The following is a 26,746-nucleotide window of genomic DNA, read 5'->3' as shown; positions in this document are numbered from 1 at the left end:
AGCCCTGGTTTCCTTTTAAAGCTCATGAGGATAGTAAATAGCACAGGGAGGGAGGAAGGAAGGGAGCCGCGTGGACAGCAGTGGGCCCCAGCTCAGTGTTTGCACACGTGTCATGGCCTACACAACGGCGAATCAGTGTACAAATCAGTGTCACTTTGGTTACGCCTTGTGTCACTTTCTTCCACCAGGTACCACCGCCTACCACTGCCTAGTGAAGGCGCTCCGATGGAGGAGGACTTTGACGCCTTTGTGAAGATCCTCAGGGTAAGAGAGCATCCAGTAAGCCCCTGTGACGTAAACCACTCCACAGATCCGCAGGAGACGTTTGTGTTTTCTGGCTCGCTTCCGGCAGGCACTAATTCACCGCTGCAGCTTTTACAACCTCAGTTTGGACGTGCTTCTCGAAGGAGATTTATAGGTGGAATTGGAGCACGGCATCTGGACCGTCTCTGGGAGACGAATGGGGGGGATGATGTTTTGGATTTGGAATCTTGATTCCTGCTAACACCAGGCTTAACCCGTCTCGTTTTTATCGGGCCTGTGTCCGCCATCCATCACCGGCGGTTATGGATGTGTCCGTAGTTCCCAGGCCGGGGATGGGTTGGGGCCTTTTGAGGGGTCAGGAACAGTCAGAGTGCACAGGGCCCCGGCCGCTCGGTTCTGGTTTCCATCTCGGCCTTCACTTACACAGGATGCTCCTCGTCTATTGCTTATTCTACTCCTTGCCAATTTTATTTGTACTTTTTAAGTTGTTGGAATTGACTTCCCCATGAGCACCCTGTCCAGTTCCCTGTGGTTGGAAAACATGGCAGTTGTTGGGGGGGAAAAAGAAAAAAAGATTTATCATCAATTGTATGTATTATTTATCCTGCTGTGGTTCACCCCATGTCTTTCTGTCTTCTGTTTTTCATTTCGGCTGTGTCACGTTGTAGTCTTGCTCTAGCTCTGTCTCGTCAGCAGTCGTTGAGCGGTGAAAAGGGGAAGCACGGGAGGCCCATGTTTTGCAGCTTGCGGACATTCAGACCTTTCTCACACACACAAACTTGTGAAACAGGGTTCAGAAAAGGCCTTCAACTAAGACAAGCATTCGCCTTTTGATGTACTGCCCGACATCAAATCAGACTTTTGCCAAAATGTTAAAATCATACCAGCCCTCACATCTCTTTTTAAGTGCTGTGTGACAACATTTAAAACCGCCGGTGCTTCGCAGTGCGACAGAGACACGTTTACAGTGAAGCATACAGTACATTTACATGCACAGCTTAATCCGATTAAAGCCATTGTTCGACTATGCTCCGCAATTGGACAACTGCAATTGTCCAGTTATACATGGCGGTGAGTAAATCGATTCATTGGCCGAAGCGTGTCATGCCCCGGTACGATAGGTGGCGCTGTACCCATTTCAACTAGTGGTAATAGAGCCACCGGTTGACCTCTTTACGTCACCAGCAACAACAAACCCAGGCGCCTGCATTCGAGAAAGATGTTTTCAGTAGACAGCTGTCAGTTCACTTCGGATCCATATCATTTCTCCATTGTTCCGACCTCTCGTCGTATGCGGACTCCTCTGCCGGCAGAGCAGCCGGAGGAGTCCGCATACGACCGAGAGGTCGGAACAATAGAGCCCGTCAGCCCGTCCATATACGGCATTCCCCGCCGCATCGCAAGGAATGAATAAAGATCGTAAACACGTCTGGAGAAAAAAACATTTATTTTGACAGATGTGCCCGAAGTTACTACTTTACAACCTCGTTGATGACCCACATTTAGAAAAACATGTACTTTTTATTCAGCCTTGGGTGAAATCGAAGCGTAGTGTCTGTGTGCTTCCACCTTTAATGAATGCATGCCATGCGCGCTCCAGCGGCCAGGACACAATTCTTATAGGGGTAACTACATTCATCGACTTCCTCCATGTTCTGCGCCACCTTTTAAAATAAATTGCTGTTTCTTGTTTTCCGACGGCGACAACACAACTATCGTCTCCTTCTACTTCCGGCTCACGGCCCCAGGAAAAGATCTCGAGCATGCGCAGAACGCATAATCCAAGCCCACTCCGTACATGCACGCTTAACTCGACTATGAATCGAATTATCTAGGGGTCTTAATTCGACTATGAGTAACCCAATTCGATTCGATTTTAGCTTGACTAAAGTGTATACATGCATCTTACTAATCCAATCATAGTTGGACTAACCCAATAATTCGACTTTCTTGAGTGTCATGTAAACGCACTGATAGTTATCACCTCGTCACTGTAGCCATTGCCTGATCACTTTGATGATGACTCATTAGGTCTGTTGTGAAACTGTCCTCCTCCTCCTCCTTCTTCACCTGTCTTTTGTTGTCTGGTCTTCCAGGAGAGCCCCAGTCTGGGCCTGGGCCGGGACAAGTCCAGGCCTCTCCCCGCCCTGCTCTTCAGCTGCCAGGTGGGCGTGGGCCGCACCAACCTGGCCATGATCCTGGGCACCCTGGCCATGAACCGTCTGAGGGGCCCCTCCAAAGAACTGCAAGAGTAACCAAGCCCCACCTCTCCTCCATGTTTATTTGTAACTCATAATCACAATGATAATACAAATTACTTTTTTATTTTTGTAGAATTTCAAAAAATTGAATTGATGATTCAAATTTCAATTAGAATTGAAAGGAAGTCAAAAGTATGATTTCACGGGTCAATCGTTATAAGCTAGCGAACGCAAGAGTGATCAAATCCTGCTTGTTTTGTTGTTCTTTTACTAAAAAACCACTACATTTGAATTGAGTGTATACTCAGTTGAAAGTTCCAGGTCCAAAATTGTAGTACAGGATCCATGGTAATAATCAATTAAATAAATGAAGTCACATGTGTTGAACGGCGAGGAGGAGAACTGACCGGGTTTGTGTTGCGTTCCAGGGTGGAGGGCCTCACCCCCTCGGAGCCCAAGCCACTGCTTCGAGTCATCCAGTCCCTGATCGACAAGCTGCACAACGGACAGCAGATCATGGAGGAGGTAGCGTGACGCACCGACACATGTGTCCTCCTACTGCGTGTGTGTGTGTGTGTGTGTGTGTGTGTGTGTGTGTGTGTGTGTGGGGGGGGATCAGTTCTTTGTGTGCTGACTTCAACTGGGTTTTTTCTGTGTCTGAAAGGTTGACCACGCTATCGCTCTGTGTTCAGAGATGCACAATATCAAGGAGGCCATATACGAAAACAAGAGCAAGCTGGAAGGGCTTGGGGAGGATTATCAAATTCAGGTAGGCGAGAAAAGTTGTCACGTTTTTCCGAAAAGCCACTTTGCTTCGAGCATCGACGGCTCAGCATAACCGTTCACTTGGAGCTAACTCGGCCTGTATGTCACGTCGGCCAGGGAAGCAGCACCAAAGACTATTTCCTTCACCGGACCATGCAGAGCTTGGAGCGATACTTCTACCTGATAGTCTTCAACGCATTCCTCCACGAACAGGTAATGCGTAGAAGGGAGAAACCTCAAAACAAAAAAATAAAAATAATAAGTATTTGGCCCGGAGTTAAAATGAATATTTATATGTATGTTGACCCAGTACCCTTTAGCGTTCGCGTGTACCTTCAGCCAGTGGATGTGCTGCCGCGCGTGGCTCTACCGGTTGCTGGCCGGCATGGACCTATCAGAGCTGTCGGCGCCGGCGGACTTGGTCACCAAAGGAGCGCGTGTGCTTGTGAGTCGTGCAGTGTGTTGCTGTTGTTGTTGTTGTTGTTATGCAATGGATGTATTCTGTATTTAAGGGAAGGACAATGGGCTGGAAGAACGTTTTGAACACAGCAGTGACTTGAGAATGCAATGGATTTGCTTGAGCGTCATTTTATGTTGCTTAATGCACACCTTGATATACATTAATGGCATGAATTTGAATTAATTACAGATTTCTGTAATTCATTTTCTTTCATCCCTTTCAGTATAACCAACTCCATCAAGCGGTGAGGTGGATGGATTATGTACCGATTAGGGGCAAGCTCGTATAGGCGGGTTTGTGTGTTTGATTCCCAGCCCAAAAAATGATGTCTGCAGTCCACCTGTGGGCCTCCTTGTGATAATGCGCCACTCATTAAAAACCTCTATAAAGTCGCATTGGATCAAAGGATGCATGGATATATCTGAAAATGAATCTGCGGCAGGACAAAATTCAAAGTGTTTTGTGTGTGTGTGTGTGTGTGTGTGTGGTGTGTGTGTGTGTGTGTGTGTGTGAGTGTGTGTGTGTGTGTGTGGTGTGTGTGTGTGTGTGTGTGTGTGTGTGTGTGTGTGTGTTGTCCCGGCAGGTTGCTGACGAGTACTTGGCGCCAGATGTCCTCAGCACGGTGAAGGAGATGAAGGTGGCCAACTTCAGACGCGTGGCCAAGATGCCAGTTTACGGGATGGCTCAGCCCACATCAGAGGTACAGGCAGCTGGCAGCCAGATCCCCCACCGCCATCTTCCTCCACCCCACACACCATGACGTGGGTCGAAAATAACTCTTGTTTATGAGAGAGAGAGAGAGAGAGAGAGAGAGAGAGAGAGAGAGAGAGGAGAGAGAGAGAGAGAGAGAGAGAGAGAGAGAGAGAGAGAGGAGAGAGAGAGAAGAGAGAGAGAGAGAGAGAGAGAGAGAGAGAGAGAGATCGAGATCTTCCCAGTGCTCCCTTTGTTTAACACAGCACCGTTAATATAATGTAATGTTATTCGGCTCAGTGAGGGTTTGTGAGTCATGCCTCCTATGAGGGGGCCTGTCAAGAGCGGTGCGGCGCACCTCTGAATTCATATCGGAATGTCAAAGGTAATACATTCTCCTCCGCGCGGCACTCCACACACTCCCCATTGACTATTCACACTCACACAACTCCTGACTCCATTATGCGATAGTGGCGATGTATGGAGAGCCATGGTTGAGTGGGGGGGGGGGACTCGCATCAGTCCCCCCCCCCCCCTCCAGTCCCTCAGCACTCCGAGGGGTCTCTCATGCTGGGTCGTCTATACCACTCGAGGGACTAGCACTTAAGTTTAATTCCTCAGGGGCCCCTTAGGGTCTCTAGCACTGGCCTCGGTGTCGTCTACTATGGTGAGGAGCAAGACCTCCCGGGAGGCAGCTTTTAGGCCCAGTCCCATTTCTCTCCCCTTAACAAGAACACTTGCTTTGAGTGCCCTTTAGCTGCAAGTCAGCTACCAAGCTGGATAGCGTTCAAGGGTTGATTTTAAGGGAAAAACAGCACTCCCCCCCTTGCTCCCCCTAAGTATTGGGAAACCCTACCCCTTCGCGGGAACGCGCAAAATCTAGGGTTAGGGCTGAAATCTAGGGGAAGGAGGAGAATTGGGACAGGGCCTTAGTCTCTATGGGTCCTCCTCCTATCGCCTGCCAGAGGGAGTTAGGGCCTCACCATCTGCCAATATCATTAAGACAAATACATAAACCGTAGCTTTCTTTTTGACATTTATATTTTTCTGTTATGACACCTCACAACAAGAGCTGCATCGATTCTCTTTTTCAACCTGCCTCTGAATTTTACAGCCGTGATTCTTGTGAATCACGGCTTGTGAAACGGCTTTCTTTCTCGTGAAAGCCGTGATCGATTTTTTTCTATTCAAAAAAACGATTTTACCCCTTGTTCCTGTTGCGCTGTTTGCCCTTATAAAGCGCGTCGTATCGCAGCTTTGCTCCGAACCCTAAAGTCTGACCCCGCCCTACGCAGGCCACGGCTGCAGTGCTGGCCCACCTGACGGACGAGAAGCGCAAGCACAGCACCGTGCTGTGGGTCAACCTGCAGGAGGAGCTGGTGCTGGAGGGCAACGGCCAGGTGTTCACCCCGCGGGAGCCCTCCAGTCTGGAGCAGCACATCGCCCTGCCCTCCGTGGACCCCGCCCTCATAGAGGTGAGGGGTAGCAGCTCCAAAGAGAGTGTGCAAGCGGCCTGATAACCAGAGAGCTGGGATTTGTCCAGTCCTCCATTTTTATGTCATTTTGTGTTGTTTATTTTGTTTTGACTTTTTTTTATCCATTTTGTTGTAATTGTGTGTTGATAATGTAATGCAATGGGGGGGGGGGGGCGGTAATTAAAAAGATCCACTGATGATGAGACAGAAGAAAGGTTAAGGATGGACCACTGGTATTTATACCAGAGAATACAAAAAGGATGCAGCTTTGTGGCTGTAAGTCTGTCATCAGCGGAGGTCTAAAAAAACGCCTCATCGCAAGTGGTTGGTTTAAATTCCAGCATTTGGTCCTTCACTTCGTGGGATCGTTCCCCCTCTCTCAACCCACCTCCCTGTCCATCTTCACTGTATTCTCTGTAAAGGAAAACTGCCCCAAAAATATAGAATGGAAAAATATATTATTCTGTTATATTTAATAATTGAAGTTGAATTTAAGTTATGTGATCGATAGCGGGCTATAATCCCAAATAGCCCATGAACACAGATATTACACACACACACACACATTTCACATCAGTGCTCTTGTGATTTAAAACGGTGGTGTGTTTGAACGCGGCTTTACCAGACAGTAACTCGTATCTTTAATGACCCCCCCCCCCCACCCCCACCCCCCCCGCCCAGAAACTGGAGCTGTCTCTGAAGGAGGAGGTGCTGCGGGCCCAGAAGTGGCTGGAGGTCACGCTGGAGCAGGACAAGCAGATGAAGATGTTCAAGAGCTGCCGGACGGTGCGCGAGGCCTTCACCCAGCACAAGAGCACCCACCCGGGGCTGCTCTACCGGCGCATCCCGCTGCCCGAGTGCAGCGCCCCCAGAGAGGAGGTAGGGCTCTGGAGTGGTGTCTGCTCAGTACTCATCTCTGGCTGAAAGTGTGTGTGTGTGTTGTTGTTTTTTTCAGTCAAGGTCGGCACACACTCGCACCCAATTCACACAGGTGGAGGGGGATTTTGTTAGGGAGTGGTTGCAAAAACACCCAGGAAACGGATGGGTGCATCGGATGTAACGTTTGTTTAACCACTTTCCTGTGACGGTGGTTTTTGAGATTGTGACATGAGGTTCGCAGAAGCGAGTGTGACAATCTTAACCACAAAATCACATTGATGTCCCTGATAGCTGGTGCTGAAAGTACACCCGCCATACTAAGCAACATTATGATAAATCGTAACACGACTATCCGCACCGTTTCCCGTTCGGCTTTGAAATATGTCACAAATTAAAAATCCTTAACAAAGTATTTTGAAGGGCAGGCGATAAGAGGACGATAATAAAGCCTTTTACTCCCTCTAGTGGCGATGTTTGATAGTATCCGACCTTGCCATCCAAGTTGGAAGGCAGGTTTGGAAGTTGGAAGTTCCAACTTAACAATTCTTTCTATTATACATTCATAAAACCACTCAAATGAAATGGTTTAAGATTGGAGAGGTTATGAGTGCCACGTTTGTCTTTTGGAATCAATTCATTCAATACTATTTTTATTAGTGCTATGATATGAATACATTTTCCTCAAGTGTGTGTGTGTGTGTGTGTGTGTGTGTGTGTGTGTGTGTGTGTGTGTGTGTGTGTGTGTGTGTGTGTGTGTGTGTGTGTGTGTGTGTGTGTGTGTGTGTGTGTGTGTGTGTGTGTGTGTGTGTGTGTGTGGGGATGCGCTCCTGGGTGCCTGTGTCGGTCTGGTTTCAGGACTTTGACAAGCTGATGGAGGCCATGAAGAGCGCGCTGGCGGAGGACTCGCGCGCCGCCTTCGTCTTCAACTGCTCCAGCGGCCGGGGCCGCACCACCGCCGCCGTGGTGGTCGCCGCCCTCACTCTCTGGCACTTTAACGTACGCGCCGCCGCCGGCGTCCAACAACACATTCCAGCCGTCACCCCTCTGTTATTTCAATTATCAGGAAGGACGTCCAACAAAAAAAAAAAAAAACATTCCCCATCGCCTGCTGTTATTTCCATTATGCATCTTTTTGAAGGAATTGTAGCGGTGCCGCTGGGTGTTTGGGAATTGAACCCTTCATGAAATTGAACCCGCCGATGCATTCCTCTGCCCTGCAGGGATTTCCTGAGTTTGGCGACGATGAGATTGTGAGCGTTCCCGACGCCAAGTACACAAAGGGAGAGTTTGAGGTGGGCCCCCCCCCCCCCCCCCCCGTGGCTTCTGTTTATGTGTGTGTGTGTGTGTGTGTGTGTGTGTGTGTGTGTGTGTGTGTGTGTGTGTGTGTGTGTGAAATTTCTATTTGATGAATCCTGGCAGCAGCCACTAGCACGAAACAAATCTCTTCACTGGTGCCATCAGAAGGTGGGATTGTGTTTTGACCATGACATCATTGTCTGGTGTTTACCACCAACAACCAGCGTGCCGAGAATTTAAAAAATTTAAAAATTCACAATAGAAAGACTCACGGCTACCAGGGCCGTGTAGAGTCTCACGTACACACACAGAGCGGTTTCCAGAGCAACCGTCCCTCGCCTCCGATCCGGGATCTTTTAAAGGTGATGTGACGTGATGCCACCGTTGTCAACCCCCCATCCACCCCAACGGTAACATCGCGTCACATCGCCCTCTGGAGGTTAAATCTTTCTGCTCCATATGTCTACAGCGGATCGCTCTCTTCCCCGGTCGGCTATTCTTAGTTCTGCTAGCACGTCGGCGGCTTCACTCCAGAGCCTAGCCGATTATAAACGGCGGTCGTGAGGACGGGGCTGAGGGCCACTTGCCGGTGTCAGGGCTCCTGGCGCGCTGACAAACGCGCTCGGTTGCGGCGCTGTGTTCTTGCCTGGAGGCCTGTTCCGTTCTCTGTTTTCTGTCAGGCCTGCCAGCCGCCACCGCTATTAACCAGCTGGCAGCTCGGCCACTGCCAGTACTACGGGCTGCTATCGGAGTTTACATGTCAATGTTCACAGCACAGCTAACGACCAAGCGGAGTTCACGGCGTCTCACTTTGGATGTGGTGTACACATATGCGTTGTGCTGACGTGTTTTGAGTTCTTTGTAATTTAGTTAATTAGTGCAGCGCTGCAAACCACACGCGTCTACCCACTGTCCTTTGACACGCACACAAACAGGGCACTCGATGTAGGTCATGAGTCTAATGCCAGTGCTGCCCTAAAGATCTGGGTCAGCCATATTGTGGGCTCGTGATTGACAGTGTAGGGCACAAACCGAACTCTTGACTATGGACCGCTGACAAAGTAAAACCACACATAATAATACTCCAATTAAAGTGTGTGAACTCCCAATGGAAGTCATTGCATTGTGGTCCTGGCTAGTTCAATTTGTAGAGCGTATGTATGTAAGAGATGTAAGCAGTCATGGTATTATAATCAGTTTTGGATGAAAGTGTTTGTGTGCATGTGTGTGTGTATGTACCCTTAAAGGAGAGTGTGATTAGCTGTTACAAGCCGTTTTGAAAATCTGCCGCTTCTGACATCACAAGTGGGCGTGCCCAACTAGATGTATGAGGCCAATTTTCAAAACCGCTTGTAGCGGCTAATCACACTCACACCCGGTGGTATAAAAAGTCACCTTTAAGTAAGTATCTTCTAGAACAGCGTTTGCAGCGTTTAAATCCCTCGCTGACAAGCCGTGTGGTTGTGCGTGGCTCTCAGGTGGTGATGCAGCTGGTGCGCCGGCTGCCCGACGGCCACCGCATGAAGAGGGAGGTGGACATGGCGCTGGACTCGGTCAGCGAGACCATGACCCCCATGCACTACCACCTGAGGGAGAACATCATCAGCACCTACAGACAGGTAGGCGCCCTGGGCTGGGCCCATCGCTCGGCAGTGTGAATTGCGCTCAATGTACATGCTGCAAACGCAACATCGAATCAGGCGAGGCGTTAAGACTTAAAGGGATCCTATTTGACATTTGTGCTGCTTTAGATCAGCCTACCAGTTGGTATGGTCCACTGGTTAGGCTGGTAGGCCTCTGGTGGTAGGTATCTATCCATGATGCCTCGAGGTGGACACTTGTGGCGTCACAAGGGGGTAGATATTGACATGGCTTGTAATGGCTAATCAACGTCACACAGGGTGTTAAAATTAATAATTAAAATTAAAATTAACCCTTTAATGGACCAGTGGGAACTGGACCAGTGAGAACTTACGATAGTTGCATCTCTTTATTTTTTCTCTTTAACAATGAAAAAAACCTTAATCTCAATCCGATGCAATTTTCATAACCATTTGATGCCATATTGGAGGCTTCTTGACGTGTCAAAACATTTTTGAATGCACTACGGCATATGTCCTACAGATGGCGATAATAACATGGAAAAACACCTAGCAGCCAGTTCAGGCTGTATAAGCCACCCCATCAGAAATGATTCTGTCAGGGGGCAAAGTACACACGTTCAGAAAATGCTAATGCCACAGTTAAGAAATGGCCATTACTTGAGGTGACGGTGGTGGCGTTTGGGTGCTATTCGGTCGGCCAATCACTCACTAGTGTTTGAAATGTTCTGTTTATGCCCGACTGCCAATATTATCGGTGTGTATACTACATGTGTATAACTTGTTTGTACGCTGTCGCTCACTGAGGATGCTAAGGGTATGCCTCTCTTTGTCCTCTGTGCTGAACCCCCCCCTGCTCTGTCCGTGTGGCGTCCCCCGGCCCTGAGTGCTCTACAATTTGTTATGTGGAGCCGCAATCAGCGTGCCGCTGCGCACCAGCGGCCCTGCTAATGCGCTGGAGGTAGCCGGCCCCGTCTCTACAATATAAATGGCCCTCATTGTCCGGCAGCTCCCTTTTGTTGTGTTTTTTTTCCGTCTCCCTTTTTTTTTTTTTCTTCATCATTTTTCGCTCCCCATGTGTTTTTGCTCTGGTGGACTCAACCGCTTCTCAGTTCCCCCAATAGGAAAAGCGCTGTTGTAATCCCTGACGTTGTGATCTTTTATGGATTAACTCGTTAAACGGTCCTGCAGCATTGCAGCGGCGGGATGCATGCATGGACGCTTCTTATTGTTTTTGTTGTTTAATGCTAAAGCTCTGATACCTCTCTGGGGCCAGAAGCGCAGAGAGCACCGAGTTGACTGCAATCACGTCTCCCCATGGCTGACCTGAGACCAGTTCAACTGTAATCGGATTCATTGATCAAGTGTGTTTTTATTATTGCGAGGCGCTGTGTGATTTTAAAACCTGAGTACGTTTACCCGTCGATCGGGACCGTAGAAATAGAGCACATTCCGTTCCTGTGTGCTTTGGGTTCACATCAGACCATGTGCGTATGTGTGCGCGTGTGTATTAGGAGTCGGTTCCGCCGGGGTTGAGACTTGAACGCGTGTTGTGCCCGGAGGACCCCAGACTGGCACTGTGTTCCATCGGGCCCCGGGGCCCCTCTTCCTCCCAGGGCTGGCGGGGCCAGGTGATAAACAGTGCCAGATGCGCCCAGGGCTCTGCAGAGCAGTATTGTGGATGGGGTCTGGGTTGGAGCTGATGCACGCGGGGGGACGTTGAGGGTGAAGGAGGAGGAGGAGGGGGGGAGGGTGGGGACTTCTTTCCTCACGTAACCCCCCGCCCCCCCATGCCCACCCCCTCACCTCCCTCTTTGCTGCCTTTTCTTCCTGACAGTGGTCGGAAAATGTGTCTTCAATGGAGAAAAATGTATTTACACTAGTACCCAGACTAGGCCTGGGCAATAAAGCAATGAATTATCGTATCGTGATAGACTTTTCAATATCAATATCAATATAAAACATGTTCAATATATATCGATAAGAGACTGGACCACTGAATCTAGCAGCTGGGTTTGTTACACAAACACGGTTCCATACAATATTTGAGTGTTTTTCATTGTTGTATTGACATCGACATTTATCAATGAAGAACAGTGGAAGGTCGTATTAAGTGTTAAACAGAAGTGTTTAAATCAAGCATGGTAATTCCTAGTATTTTTAGTGTGTGTCTTTCAGCCAAATCGCCAAGGCCTAACCCAGACCGTCCACTGGATCTCCAAGGGCAGAGAGGGAGAGGGAGGGCATGGGTGTGTGTTTGGGGGGCTGTGATCCAGCAGACTTAACATCCCCCCCCCCCCCCCACCCCACCCTGTGTCACAGTGGACCGAACTTGACCATGCATTACGTCCCTCCATTACCGGTGGAGGTGTCAAGTACAACGTCCTGCTTGCAAATGGCACACAGCACACACTTCCCCTCTCCTTATTCTCCTCCTTGGACCTCCTCCCCTCCTCTTGGGCCTCCTTCCTTCTCCGACTCTCTTCTTAGACCTCCTCTCTTCTTGGGCCTCCTTTCTTCTCCTCTTTTCTTTGACCTCCTTCTCTCTTCTTGGGCCTCCTCCCCTCCCCTCTCCTCCTCTCTTCCTGGGCCTCCTCCCTTCTCCCCCTTTCTTCTTGGGCCTCTTACCCTCTCTTCTCTTCTTGGACCTCCTTCTCCTCCCTTCTTGGGCTTGCTTCCCCCCTCCTCTTCCTCCTATCTTCTGTGGCCTTCTCCTCCTCAGGGATCAGCCCCAGAGCCCCATGATAATGAATGAATGAAAGAATTGATTCATTCTTTTATCTGTTTATTTTTCCACTGTCAAGCTTTAGTGTTGCACTCTGTGTCCTCCACCTCTATCTATTTGTGCAGCTCCTCTGCTTTTGTGTGTGGTGATGCTTTGTGTTGCTTCTGCTGTGCGTGGGGTGCTCTGTAAGCTCCCAACAAGGAGGCCTCGGAAGAAGCCTCACAAAGTCTCAATCTCTTTGCGTTAGTTTTTTATTTTTTCTACACTGCAACTGTTTCCATTCTGCACTCTTTTCCACTCCCTGTGATCCAACTGATCCAACTTTTTTTTTGTAAATCACATTCCACTTTTTCTTGTTATTTTGCTTCTAATCTTATAAATCCATGAATAGTGAAATATAATCTGGAGCCCGGCCCTGCATCGTGTTACCTGCTGGTTAACTGTTTTTTTTTTACTCCCTATGCCGGGCGTCCAGCTTAGTAGGGGACACACACATATATACACACACTCAAAACACTGTGACCGCACTGTTGCTTACCTCCAGACGGGACGCTCTACCAAACGGTATTAAAGTCCTTCTGGGGGTTATTACTGGTGGAAACGGTCGGAAACCCACCGGAGCGTCCCTCCTCCCTCTTCTACCTCATAATGTGGAATAGACGGCATGGAACACAGTGGCTGACCCAACACACACACCCACACACATTCATATACACATGCACACGCACATACACATACACCATTCCCACTCTGAGTGCCAGACATAAATGCATGTTTTCCAAAACTTCTGCAACAAAGAGAAGATGGCTTTTTTTCCCCGACTTTTTCCGATATATTTATTTTCCCCTATCTCCAATTCAGGAAGGCACCATGAAAGCGCTCTGGCGGGAGTTTCAACGGACACGAGTCACACTGTGTGTAAAGACGGGCCCTCACGGTTTGGACGGGGCTGTGGAAACTTTTTTTTTTCAGAAAGGGGAGAATGCTGCGAGCAGGTTTTTCTGACGAAAGGTAGCAGCAACCTCTTGAAGAGAGGGGTGGAGGAGGGGGACTCAAAGATCTCAAAGCTCCGAATAGTTGAGGTTTTGGTGGGGGCCAGCCAGCCAGATGCCTCCCCCCCCCCCCCCTCCAAGAAACTATCAACCCCAACAAGGGGTTAGAAAGAATAGTGGATATGTAGTCCGACTTGAGATTAATATCGCCAAACCGACGGCAGACAAGCTGAAATCTGGGTGAACTTGGTGTTTCACTTTCTTTCCCTTCAAGTTTGTTTCGACCAGTCATGTTGCCCGGGACGAGGATCTGTAAGCGTGTAATTGACAAAGACAAACTCGGGCCAGAAGTGTCTGTAAAGGTTTCACATCAACCCTGTGTAGTCTGGCCACTGTACAAGCACATTTATTGAAACCCCCTCCTGAAAGCCTCATCCACTCGCAGCAAATGAGTTTTCTTCGCAAGCACAACTGGGTAACAAACCAGGAAACCAGGCGTAGCTCCGCTCCTTGCAGTGATTTGGTTTCCGGCCCAGGCTCTGTGCCTTCTTCCCCCCGGGAGCTCTGCCTTTCGTGGGACCGCTCGATCCCAGATTAACGGATAAGGGGAGAGATAAGTGAAGTGAGAGTCCTAACGGCCCAAAGGCCTCGCAAGGCTTCCCGCGTTCCAGCCTTGTTTGCTCATCGAGTGTCAGGCTCTTCATTTGCCAGGGTGTCCATGTTGTGTTTGCCAGATCTCTTCTCTCCTTATTAGGAACATAAGTGGGTTAATTAGGAGGTGTCGGTCTGAAAATGGCCAAGGGAAACATGGCACAAGTTGCCCTAACCCTAACCCCCACCCTGAACCAGACGTAGGCTTTGAATTGGCAGCAGTGGAAGATGAGGTGTGTGTGTGTGTGTGTGTGTGTGTGTGTGTGTGTGTGTGTGTGTGTGTGTGTGTGTGTGTGTGTGTGTGTGTGTGTGTGTGTGTGTGTGTGTGTGTGTGTGTGTGTGTGTGTGTGTGTGTGTGTGTGTGTGTGTGTGTGTGGTGGAGGGGGCCCCCCGGCTGCGACTGAAAAGAGTCTCTCAGTCGAGCGCAGGGTGGATGGCTACTGCTGCTGCAGTATGTTGTTGTTTTTTTTAGTTGCGATTCCCCCACCTCTTCACATGCCTGTGCCAATGGCAATATTTACAGCGGTTTCACCGACCAAATAACTTATTCTGCTTGAATTGCAATTCCAGTCTCGTTTTCGTTTTTTTTTTGGAGGGAAAAAAAACTTTTCGGCAGGTGCACAGAGGCGATGAGGCCGGGCGGCCTTTTGACGACCAGCTCAGACAGGGATTTGTCTCGCAGCTCACTGTGCGTTTAACCTTCAGACAGTATTTCATATGCTCGGACCCGACGGGGAGTTGGGGGGTTTGGGGGGGGGGGGACCTCGGGGCAGAGAGAGTGCATGAGGACGCATCCTGAGGGAGCTTCTGTGGGGTGGAGGCCAGGGAGAAAAGGTGCGACTACCCAGGAAGACCACCGTTCAGACTGGAGGTGAATCGTCCGTGAACCAGAGCAGCATGAATTGGGGTGCCAGAGTTTTCTGTTTTTCCTGGTTCAGATTTATGTTTTGGTGGTGGTGGATTTTCAATCCACCACCATTAAAAAGCCATTAATCAAGTAGAAAGACTTTGCTGCTACTTTCTATGGTTTCCAAATGTGTTTGTATTTGTTTGGTATTGACAATGACAAACATCAAACCTGATCTTTTTGTCATGAATGAAAACAAACAGTAACAGACGGATGGATGACAGAAAGTTGTCAGGCAGTTGTCGAAAAAAACAATCATTTGACGATTCAACAACAACTTTAGTTAGCCCTGTTTTCAGCTTTGCTGTTCTTTCGTCTTTGTTGTGCCTTCTTCTTTTCCCACTACCAAATAACAATCCATTAAATGTTTTCCTTGGAGAGACATGGGAGCCCAAGCAGATGTAATTGTTTTTTGTTGTTTTGCACCACTGATGAAAACATTACCCAGCCTTGGTGTAAGCCTGTCAGAAAACAATTTTGACAAACGGCCGTGGCTCTCGGTCTCCACCCAGTCCTCTGCTGTCTGCCGGACCGGGCTCTCTATGCCAAGGACTTCAGAGATGCATTATGAACGTATCAGTGTCTCGGCCCATGGCCCCTTGCCCCGGCATTTCTGAACTAACTCTGGCCTGGCCCCCTTGCCCTGGCCTCTGACCTCCCCCTACTCCCTTTCCTTTTTTTTCTTTTTCACTTGTGGCACTACTTCTACTTTGAGGAATCGCTCTCCTCCTCCTCATCCTATACTATTCAAGTCACAATGTGTTAGATCGAGCCCCTCCCAGTTGGTAGGCGTGAGACTTCAGAATTCCAAAAAAACAAAAAAAAACAACTGGCTCTGCAACTGTGTGACGCTAACTAGCGTAGCTCTGCTGGCAGGGCGGCATGAGTGGGAGGGGTTTTGTGAGTGTCAATAAAGACAACAAAGAGAGAGGTACAGACCGGCCACCATTTCTTATTTGTAGAATATCTCATTCACAGGATGTGATTTTATTGATAACATTATTGAAATCATTATCAGAATTGAGAATTGATTCATTTTAAGCTACGACTTACTCAAAATGTTACACATTGTGACTTAAATATATGATTTCCTCCTGGCCAGAGAGACCAGGAATAACAACTGAGCGTTTAGCTTCTTTCACATGTAAGCAGATTCTGGGAGCAGCTGTGGTGGCGGCCCAGCTCTCCAACCCTAGGCTCCTAGCCCCAATGAAATGCCAGCCATTTCAGCTATGCCGTCTCCCTGCTCTGGGAACTTCACCCAAGCAGTGAGGACAGTTAGAAATTTGTGTTAACAACTCTTAAGTGCAACCTCAGAAAGCTGTCGGCAGTTGGCTAAAAGTTTCCTATATTATATCATAATTGCTTCTGTCCACTTATGATGGGTTGTGATGTGAAATGTAATGGCTGTGGAGTATTTATCCCAACAGACTCTTTCGGGCTTTATTGCCTGAGGAAAGCACCATGCAATCCTTGCGTTTCCTTTCCTCTCTTGTGTTCAAATCGCAATTTGAATTACCAGTGACAGCGCAAGTTCCTCGAGTTGTTTACTGTCAGGGTTTCATTTTTATTTTTCTATCTTGATTATGACTAGTGGCTGGGATCATATACCATACACCCCAGTGTGTTCACAATCTTAGTTAGGCTATACACATAAGGCATCATTCCCAATGTTTCCAATTATTACTCTATCTCAAATACCTAATTGCCTCTTTTTAAGTAGCTTATATAAGGGCCTGGGAGATATTTCATTCTGAGCTTTTATCGTCTGTTTATTTGTCCTCTATTTCATGACTGGTTAGCAGTCACAAATGTACAGGTTTGTTTCGTTGCCACCATTGCCAATCCTCTTACATCAATGAACACGTCTTTTGTCATCTTGATTTAATGATGTATTATGGCCAACTGTCATGACTGCCTTCACGATGCAGGAGACTACATTCACACTGAATAATTGACAGAGAGATTTTTGGAAACAATACTTGCCTTTCCTCATTCAGTATTTGGTTTCCTATATAAAATGTAAGCATAGGCTTAATTTTGCCCAACTCTCAATTTATTTCACCAGGAGAAGAAAAACAATAAATCCTTATGTAAGGACAAATCGCAACCTTTCTCTTTCGTTTCATCTATCTTAATGCATGCATGCAAGCAATGCATACAAGTAATTCATACAAGATGCAGATGCTCTTAACCCTGGACATAGTGCCAAGGGTGGGCTACAGTCAATTATTTGTCGACCACCCCTTTCTTATCAAACAGTTCTATGCCATTGCCTAAAAATTCCCTGCGGTAGCTGCTGTGAAAATTTTTAGAGATGGTTCCATTACGAGCTAATGCAGGTAACAGTTTCGGAGGATCTAGCACTAAAAAACTAAAGATTCTCTTTTTTTAGGCTTTTAGGCTCTTGAATGCCATCCACTGATGGAAGCAGCATGTAGTCATCATTTTTTTGTTCCATCTTCATCTTTCCAACTATCATTGATTCAGTTTCTCTGCAAACATATTATTCTGCAGTAGTTTGCAGTCTATAGTGCAGGGATTCTGCGACCAATGACGTAATATGCTGCTTTGGCAATTCCCAACACATTTGTTATGAAAGTAAGCCACAATCGTTTTGTACTCATTGTTACCATTTGAATGTGCCCTTGGGTATAGAATCCCCTTCCAGAGTGAATATAAGAGTATTATCAAGATAAGTGGTATGATGAGGCTGTTATCATAGGATAAAATTGCTTCTTGAACCTATGTTTGAGTAAAAAATAAATAAAAAAATGACGCTGCGTTCAGAGGAGCAGGTCACCAGAGACAAGGTGTTGTTCAGGATCGCTCGCTCGCACTATCAGAAACAGGAAATTAAACGGACAAAAGCAGCCTCATGGGCTTCATTGTTGCCTGTTCTCGTGGCAATCTACTTGGAAAGACGTGAGACCGATGCTGCTTGAGATGGCTTCGGCACTGTGACTGAGAGTTATAACTCCTGCCAATAGGCACTAGTGTCTGCTAGACTGAGGGGAGAATACTGAGGAAAGCAGACCGCTTTGAAGAAATACAATCCTAGAATGATCAGCATGAGTTATCTTTATAATTATTTTCTGTTGCAAAAGAGGTTGAAGAGATTTTAAGACGCATCACACAAGGGAATGATTTCAAATGTTCCATCGGTGAAGGATAGACAGAAGAAAAAGCTGCAGAATAGGAGTCTGTATATGCCCATCCCTCCATCGCTATCTGCGGGTATCGAACCGCAGAATACTAGTTGCCACGTCCAGTCGTCTTCCGTTGACATGTCGGGGTGTAGCAGTGATTGGGGTGCTGAAAGGTTTCCTGCACACAGACGGATGAATGGCTGCTTGTGTGAACCTGGGTGGGAGGGACCAACACTGGGAACTCCGATTGGCCTTTTTACCTCGGCAAACCCCATCAGCTGGTAATTGGCACCATATGTCAAACAGACAGACCACTCCATAGTGTGCGCGTCTTGGATTTGGCCCTCCACCCTATTCGCTTGCGGTGAGGCTGGCCCTTAGCGTTTGCCCAACTGCATTTAAAAGACTGTGGCTTGCGAAAGTCTGTCTGTTGCTCCTTGCTGGAGCTTTTTTTTGGAAAAACAAGTTTGCACTTCACACGTACCTCTTACCGTACGTATCAAGCTTCATTTATAGATGGAGCCCCTTAAAGGAAGCTACTTGGATTGCAGTTTGTGGCTAGACTATTATTAAGTGGCTATGATTCAGTAGAATATATTTCCTTCTAAATATAATGGTATTCCCTGATCATCACGCAAAACGGGAGGGATGCATCTTATACAAATGGGAAAAAATGGCACGGTACAAACCTTTTTACCCAAAAGAAAGACTGAAACAAAGCAGATTGCCATCTTCTTAAAGTACTATCTGACTTACCCAAGCATGGTGGGATCATATTAAGATTTGGAGCAATAGATTAATCCAGAATCCATCTATGGATGTAGATAATTACATGGTCTGGTATTCCTGGGTCTTTTTCCACGACAGGCTGATGCATGCTCCCGACTGGGATTCTGAGACTGTTAGGTTGCGGGCTCCAAAGTCCTTAGTAGAGATGACAGACATATCAACAAGACTACGTGATGTTCGATAATCATTCACTCATTCACTGTGAAACTCTTTGTCACTGTGTCAAGTGGACAATTCCCAACAAGCCCGACATGTCGTTTTCCCTGATTACCCTTACGTTAAATGGAAGAGGATGGTTCGTACCATCCTATTCCATTTCACACAAGACTTGGCTCATTCGACGTCCATCAATTCATCTCGACTGCCGCTAGAATTGAGACTTTCTCATGTATCCTTGGATTGACCAGAAATATATTTCTTCTTCTTCTTCAATTGGTCATGCCAATTGGAAAGGGCAAATGCAACAGCTCATTATTTTTCTGAAGGACCCCTATTTTACCACCAGGTGTGATAAATGTGATAAATACTGGGTGCATATAGCCAGAAAAATATACTTCCCCCGCAACCATCATATGGAAGATCTATTTAAAACGTCCATGTCTAACTCATTGCAGTGTTTTTTTGTTGAGTAGCAATCACTGAGATGTCCTCAACATCACATAACAAGGAACAGATGAGTGACCCTTTGTATCAAACCCTTTTTAGGGTGCCCTCAAACTAGGCCATCTGTACCGTGCCCGAGTACGTTTGCCCCCTAAAGTCTAGATAGTTTGGCTAGTGTGAGCACGCCATCCGTACTCAAGTACAGTTAAATTCCGTGGCCTCAGTACTAGGGGTGGGAAAAATAAATGATTCTTCGATGCATCGTGATTCTCTCTATGAAAATAATGATCCCGTCTCGATGCAGAAAAATGTATAATCTGAAACAAATTTAATTAAAATATATATATATATATATATATTTTTTTTTTTATCTCTAATATTTTATATTAGATAAGGTAATTCATCTGTTGATTGTCTTTAATGATCATTACACAAGTAGGAAGTGATTAGCAAACTCTGAGTAGCAAACTCAGATGTATATATATTAATTGTATGTATATATATTATATTATATAAATATATATATATTTTTTTGAAAATCCTGCATGGAAATGTACTTAAAATAATTATTGCATCGATAATTGTTTTAGAATCGAATCGTTAACCCCTGAATCTGAATGGAATCGTGAGGTGCCAAGAGCTTCCCACCCCTACTCGGTACACTTTGGAGAGGTGTGCCCAAGCCACGGTACAGATGCTAATGAGTCGACACGCGCACACGCACGGATACGCAACCTTATGTACAAGAGGCAACTGTACTCAGGCCCCGTTGACATTGCCTAGTGTGAGCACAGGCCAGCGGCACAGTAGGGGGGCAATCGTACTTGAGTACGGTACAGGGCAACTTTGCCTAGTGTGAGTTAGGGCTGCTCGATTATGGAAAAAATCATAATCACGATTATTTTGGTCAATATTGAAATCTCGATTATTCAAACGATTATTTTTGAGTTTGAAAACATGATGCATTTATTCATAATTTCTCTCCAAAAAAAACACTTTGTAAATGAGAACTTCAAAATTTCCCCTTAAAAATATACACAAAATGGTAAAATAGAAAATAAAGTCTAACTAAGTCAAACTAATATAATCGAATCGTTAATCGTTTTAACTTGATTATATTAGTTTGGTGATCGTTTCACTCTGAAATCGAAATCGCGATCAAAATTTGATTAATTGCCCAGCCCTAGTGTGAGTGCGCCCTTAAAGTCCATCACCCTAGAACTTCAACTAAAGGAATTATTTGGAAGTCAAGGATGTTGAGAAGGCCATCCCACACGTTACGCTATGTCTAACCTTGTCCATCTCCGTTCTCTTCTTCTCTGCACACTGAGAAGTATATTAAAACTATATAAAAAAAACCTTCAAGTCTTCATCAATAACGGTTACATAAATCCAGCCTATAATACTGTTATGACAAGCCCCTCCATGACCCCTAGTTCAACGGCATTCTTTGTTTATCATAACATGGACTGGGATTGGCTGGTCTGCAGTCCACCTGCCCAGAGGTTCTGTATTCTGTTGCGTAGCCAATAAAGGCCTCTTAATTCACCCTCATTTCATTTTAGACATTGTGTTTACCGTGCCTCAAACTGAGTTTTTAATTAGCTTTTGGCACTCATCCAAAACCCCAGGTAAACAACTATCTTAGGGTGCACTCACACTAGGCACATCTGTACCATGCCCGAGTACGTTTGCCCCCTAAATTCTAGATCGTTTGGCTAGTGTGAGCACGGCATCCGTACTCAAGTACAGTTAAATTCCGTGGCCTCAGTACACTTTGAGATTGACAGTTGAGATTGCCTACTGTACATGCCAGCGGCACAGTGTGTGGGGGGCGGGCAGGGACAGGGCAACTTCGCCTAGTGTGAGTGGCCCCTTATCTTCAATATATTTGAGGCAACTTTACTTTAGAAATGCTTGAAGGTTGTGTTTTGTTGTAGTATTTCAGAACTTGGCAAGGTTAGAATTCTCTGAGGTTCTGCACAACAACCCAAAGTGTGTGTGTGTGTGTGTATGTGTGTGTGTGTGTGTGTGTGTGTGTGTGCACGCATGTGCCTCTGTTGCGAATTGGGTGTCTGGCCATGGTCTGTGCACAGATGGCTGCCAGGCATTGACACTGGAGTTCCAGGCAGCATGAGCCGAACGCGTGCGCATGTTGGTAAGAGGCCCCTGGGAGTGCAGTGTTCAGCGGGTGAGCAGGGTTCACCAGGGCTCACCTGCCCCTTAACAAACTCTAGCGCCAGCCCAGCACATTTGCACTGGGGGGGAAATGAACTGTGTGTGTGGGGCTGGGAGGGGGAGGGGGGGGTGGGCTCCATGCACTTCCGTTGTTCCAATCGGGGCCCCCGGAGAGACCAGAGACAGCCATGTGTGCTGCGTTCCTTTGGCTTGTTGTAGATTCTCACTCTAACGCTCTCTCCTTCACACTCTCCTCTCTTTCTCTCGCTCTCTCTCACTCTCTAGTACACTCTCTACACGCTCTCTCTCTCTCTCTCTCTCTCTCTCTCTCTCTCTCTCTCTCTCTCTCTCTCTCTCTCTCTCTCTCTCTCTCTCTCTCTCTCTCTCTCTCTCTCTCTCTCTCTCTCTCTCTCTCTCTCTCTCTCTCTCTCTCTTTCCACACACTGTCTCCACACACTCCTCACACTCGGCTGCAGATGATTGGAGGGCTGGGATCTCACTCTGCTCCAGTTTTGTAAATGGACAGGAAGCTCTCTCCCTCTGTCTCGCTCTCTGTTGCGTCATCAGACTCTGGAATGGCCGGAGCATGGTGCACATTTCCAATTACTTACTGACAGTCGGCCCACCTACCTGGTGTGAGGCATGCTGAGACGTTCATTTCTCTGTCTCGGAATATATCCCCACTCCCCCTCTTCTTCCACGGCCCCCAATTGGCTGCATTCTCTCTCTCTCTGTCTTTCTCTCTCTGTCTCTCTCGCTCACTCTCTCTCATAATGCACATTATTGGGTGAGCTGAGACCTCTAGACCTCCAATATGCATGATTGCCAATTGGTAGATGGCACACATGACCTGGCGCAATATCTCCTCTCTCCGCCCGCGCTTCCCCCCCTATACCAGCAGGTCATAAAATTGGGCTGACTCATCGCGCACCAGGGAGGGTTTATTTTGAAATGCATACCAATAGGAACATATTTATCCATGGCAGACATAACCCATTGAGGGGCCATGTACGCTCATGAATGAACAACTCTGATGACCTTTCTGTTACTTGATTGGTCGATTCCCCCCCCCCCCCCCCCCCCTCCAAATGGTTGATGTAGGTATAGCTATTAAATAAGTAATAACAAGCCAACTCTGGTTTTTGAGAGTCAAGCCACAAAGTGAGGCAACTGCTATTATTCATTGTTCATTTTAAATGGACTTTACATGACGTCGCTCAAACAATGGCGGTTCAAAGCGGTTCTAAGCATGTCAACTGTAGCAAGGAAAATGTAAACCAACTTTTCTTCTGCATCATTTATGTCTCAATTGCTTTTCAATCTTTTTGGTGATGTTCAGTGGTCCGGGGATTAGTTTGTGTGCTGTTTCTGTGTTTGTTTGATCAGAAGTTTTGCAATGTTTCTGCTTAAGGCCAGACATTGGTGAGCATCCAAACCATCCAAATAAACGACTAGTGAAAGAATAGTGCTTCGAAGTTCTATATTTCATTCAGTTAACACTTGGGTATGGTATGAAGTTAAGAAAAACATATTCACCAAAACACTTTATTCACAACCTCAGATTATGACGTGACTTCTGAGATTCACCGTACCCAGTGGCCATATTGTTTTGTTGGGGTTAGGGAAATGGACTACAGAGTTGTAGTCCAGGTCAAATAATTGAATTGGTCCCCCCACCTTTCTGTGACGTTTCCCCCACCTGACCAATTGGCCGGTGTTTCTTTGAGGTGTGTGTGTGTGTGTGTGTGTGTGTGTGTGTGTGTGTGTGTGTGTGTGTGTGTGTGTGTGTGTGTGTGTGTGTGTGTGTGTGTGTGTGTGTGTGTGTGTGTGTGTGTGTGTGTGTGTGTGTGTGGCATTGTGGGTTCACAATGATGTAGGCTTGTGTGGGCTTTTCATAAAAGGTTTAATTTCATTTGCACAATGTGTGACATCATCCCATCTATTTTTCAGTAAACGTGAATCATTCTTTAGACTGTTTTTCATAATTTCCAAGTGGTTTCCAGGGTTGGATAATCCTACAGAGTGCTTTGCTTGGCAGTTTTTATGTTTAGTCTGAGAGGTGAGTTTCCGGGGATGTTCCGCCATTTTGCAGGCACTCACTACTTGCCCAAGTTGTAGGTTGTATTTAGACTACAGAGAGGACCCTTAGAGAGGAGCCAGCTGTATTTTCAACAGCACACCAACATCGAGTCTTCGAATGTCGTATTCCAACGGAAGCGCTGCTTAATACTAGTAACTAAACACAAACAAGGATCTGTAATGTTTCTGTTTGCACAAAAGGAGATGGACTAGACTGCCCCGCAAAACCCCGCCCCATATTGGATAAGCAGTTTTGATTGGCCTGACCCAGGCCAGGTCTGCTGGGAATCAGTCTGACCGGGAGGGTGTCGAGATGCATTTGAGTAAAACATGAGTTTGCAGATTTGTCTGGGTCGCAGACTAGAGAAGGACTGCCGCCGGAGGTTAACAGGCACCTATTTATTCCCAACAGGTGGCTTGAGAAAAAGGAACATTTCTTGAAACACCCATATTTGAATATGCTTTGTACATAAACAAAGAATACAAACAAAGAGAAAAAAAAATGTATATAAAAATGCAAATGTGATCACCCATTTTCTTTCTTTCTTTCTATTTTTTGACCAGATCAAAAGTGCCAAGGTGGAGAAGGAGTCTGAGCAGCTGCTGCTGAAGAGCCTGCAGTATCTGGAGCGCTACATGTACCTCATCCTGTTCAACACCTACCTGCACCTAGAGAAGAAGGACTCGTGGCAGCGCTCCTTCTCCCTCTGGATGGAACAGGTGAGCTGTCAGACCCCGCCCTGTCCGCTCACTACTGCTGCTTTAAAGGCGCCACCTAGATGGAACAGGTGATCTGTCAGCCCCCCCCCCCTTCCCAATCCTCTCAGTACTGCTGCTTTAAAGGCCCCCCCAGATGGAACAGGTGAGCTTTCAGACCCCGCCCCATCCGCTCAGTACTGCTGCTTTAAGGCCCCCCCGCTGCGCGGTTTAACACCAGGTTGTTGGTGTGGATGTTCACCACAGGGTCGATCACACCTGGTGGTTAAAAGTACCAGGTAAAAGTACCAGGTCAAACCGTTGAAACTAATTTGCACTCCTGATCAACCACTTTATTGAAAAAAAAAGAATTAAGAAATAAAGGTTGAAAATTGACTGAAAAACCAACCAAATGGAAATCTAAAAGATTAATAACTCTTAATCTGGAATGGTTTAAAGTTAGTTTAAACAGAACTTCTCAAACAAGGATGGAAACAAGCCAAGTGTATAAAAATCTGAGTGAGTAAACAACTCAATGAGCCCCCCCCCCACCCCCCATTAACCCAGATCACAGATCACAGGGTCATGGTGTTTTCTCAGAATCCATGAAATGAAATGCAGACACACACCTCTCCAGTTTGTGTTGAGTTAAGCCCCTGCACCAGATGTCGTTGGATATTACAGAGAATAAAAACCATTCACCCATGACTCGATCAAACCAGCTCAGTTTTTATCGGTTGGAATGAGAAGAAAAACCGTGGGCTTGAAGCAACAGATATTATTATTATGTAAAATTGTGAGTTTCTGACCTGCAGTAAAGGCTTCAATGGCATTCAATTAAGGATTTCATGTCTCATTTTCATGACCATGGATAAATATTTTAAGGTTTTGATCAGTCCTTTCCTGTGTAGTACATTGCTTACTATGCAACCTCCCACATCTCCTTTTATCCTGATTTCTGAATCTCACACCATCAAGTTTCCATTCCGCTGATGGTGCCTTAATTACACAGACAGTTTGCGCCATTGCTGTACACTGAATATTCCTCAATGTGTCTCGCCTGCTACAATAGGAATATTAAGAAACCAAACTGAGGTTATGGACAGTCTCTCACTCAAGTGAGTGGTTGTCCGGTTCCCCTCCACTATTGTTCAGCACACGGGAAGGGAACACATCTTTGATTACCCATGGTGCAACATGTGTCGATTGCATTACACTCACAGCTGCCGAAAGATGTGTGAGGTGAAAAACGAGTCTTGAGAGAAGTGCGTGTTTTTTTTCCCGTTTTTTTTTTTTTCTCCCCTGTTTAGTGCTCCGTTAACGGTTACCAGAGGCTCATGTGGACGTCCCCCCCCCAGGAATTTACAAGCTTATTCTAGTTCTATTGTGGCCTGCTTCTTCACACGGTGAACTTCATAATGTCTCGGAGCCTTTTTTGTTTTTGTTGGTGCATTAATTGTTTGGCCAGCTGTGCCAGTGCAACGCGTTTTATGTGCATTCCAAACAAACGAGTATCCCCGACAGCGTCTCGCCCCGTCCCCGTCCCCCTCCTCGTCCCCCACAAAATGACTTATTGTCATGGTTCTCATTAATGCCAAGTTCACTGGCATAATGTCATTAAAATGTTTGTTCCAGCCGGTCGAATAGTCCCTGTGGTCTCGGAAAAAATTCCGCCAACGCAGCGGAAAACACAGCCTTCTTGCGTTACATCGGTACGTTCCGATGCACAAGAAAACTGTTTACTTCGGGACGGTCTACCGTCTCGTACAAAGTAAGCAACGTTGGCCCCATCTGGGCCACAGGGGACGACGACAACCGACAAAAGAAACGCCGCGATTTCTCTGAATTTATATCGATATATTGAGAAAAGTACGCAGAACGGAAAATAAAGTACACAATATGGTAAATGGACTGCATTTATATAGAGCTTTTATCCAAAGTGCTTTACAGTGTTGCCCGGCGTTCACCCATTCATGCACACATTCACACACTGAGTGAGTTAGGGTTAGGTGCGTTGCTCAGGGACACCTCGACACTATGAGGAGCCGGGGATCGAACTACCAACCTTGGGGTTACCAGCCAACCCGCTCTACCTCCTAAGCTTCTGCCGCCCCTGTATACAATAGCAGAGATCCATACTGTAGTTGAACCCGCTCTGTAGGTCATCTAAAGATATGTATGCAAGCATGCATACTACAAACATCGACGCAGGGAAACCGAACCCGTATGTCTGACACGTCTGTATTCCCGGTCTGCGCCCTGTACAGCCCGGAGCGTGCCGGAAGAACGCCGGCGTCCGCCCCGCGCTGCGTGGGATGTTTAGCGAACCGAAACCCCGCCCCCCCC

At 46.8% G+C, this 26,746-nt stretch overlaps 1 protein-coding gene across 2 annotated transcripts in view; it reads left to right on the top strand.

Moving 5' to 3' along the window:
* pald1a (phosphatase domain containing paladin 1a) overlaps positions 1-26,746 on the top strand; it is a gene marked incomplete at its 3' end in the record, with an annotated part of 43,763 nt that overhangs the window by 11,614 nt on the left and 5,403 nt on the right. For both annotated transcript variants that reach the window (XM_084486047.1, XM_084486048.1), the window contains exons 7-19: positions 189-264; positions 2,361-2,515; positions 2,894-2,990; positions 3,130-3,234; positions 3,348-3,443; positions 3,541-3,675; positions 4,274-4,390; positions 5,676-5,855; positions 6,537-6,734; positions 7,590-7,730; positions 7,955-8,026; positions 9,509-9,649; positions 24,269-24,424. In XM_084486047.1, coding sequence (XP_084342173.1) covers positions 189-264; positions 2,361-2,515; positions 2,894-2,990; positions 3,130-3,234; positions 3,348-3,443; positions 3,541-3,675; positions 4,274-4,390; positions 5,676-5,855; positions 6,537-6,734; positions 7,590-7,730; positions 7,955-8,026; positions 9,509-9,649; positions 24,269-24,424 — 1,669 coding nt within the window. The remainder of the gene's footprint in view (positions 1-188; positions 265-2,360; positions 2,516-2,893; positions 2,991-3,129; positions 3,235-3,347; positions 3,444-3,540; positions 3,676-4,273; positions 4,391-5,675; positions 5,856-6,536; positions 6,735-7,589; positions 7,731-7,954; positions 8,027-9,508; positions 9,650-24,268; positions 24,425-26,746) is intronic.

This window comes from Micromesistius poutassou (assembly GCF_964030765.1).
Source record: "Micromesistius poutassou genome assembly, chromosome: 21".
Lineage (NCBI taxonomy): Eukaryota > Metazoa > Chordata > Actinopteri > Gadiformes > Gadidae > Micromesistius > Micromesistius poutassou.
Note: the sequence above shows the minus strand (reverse complement) of the source record. Positions and strands in the feature narration are given on the sequence as shown.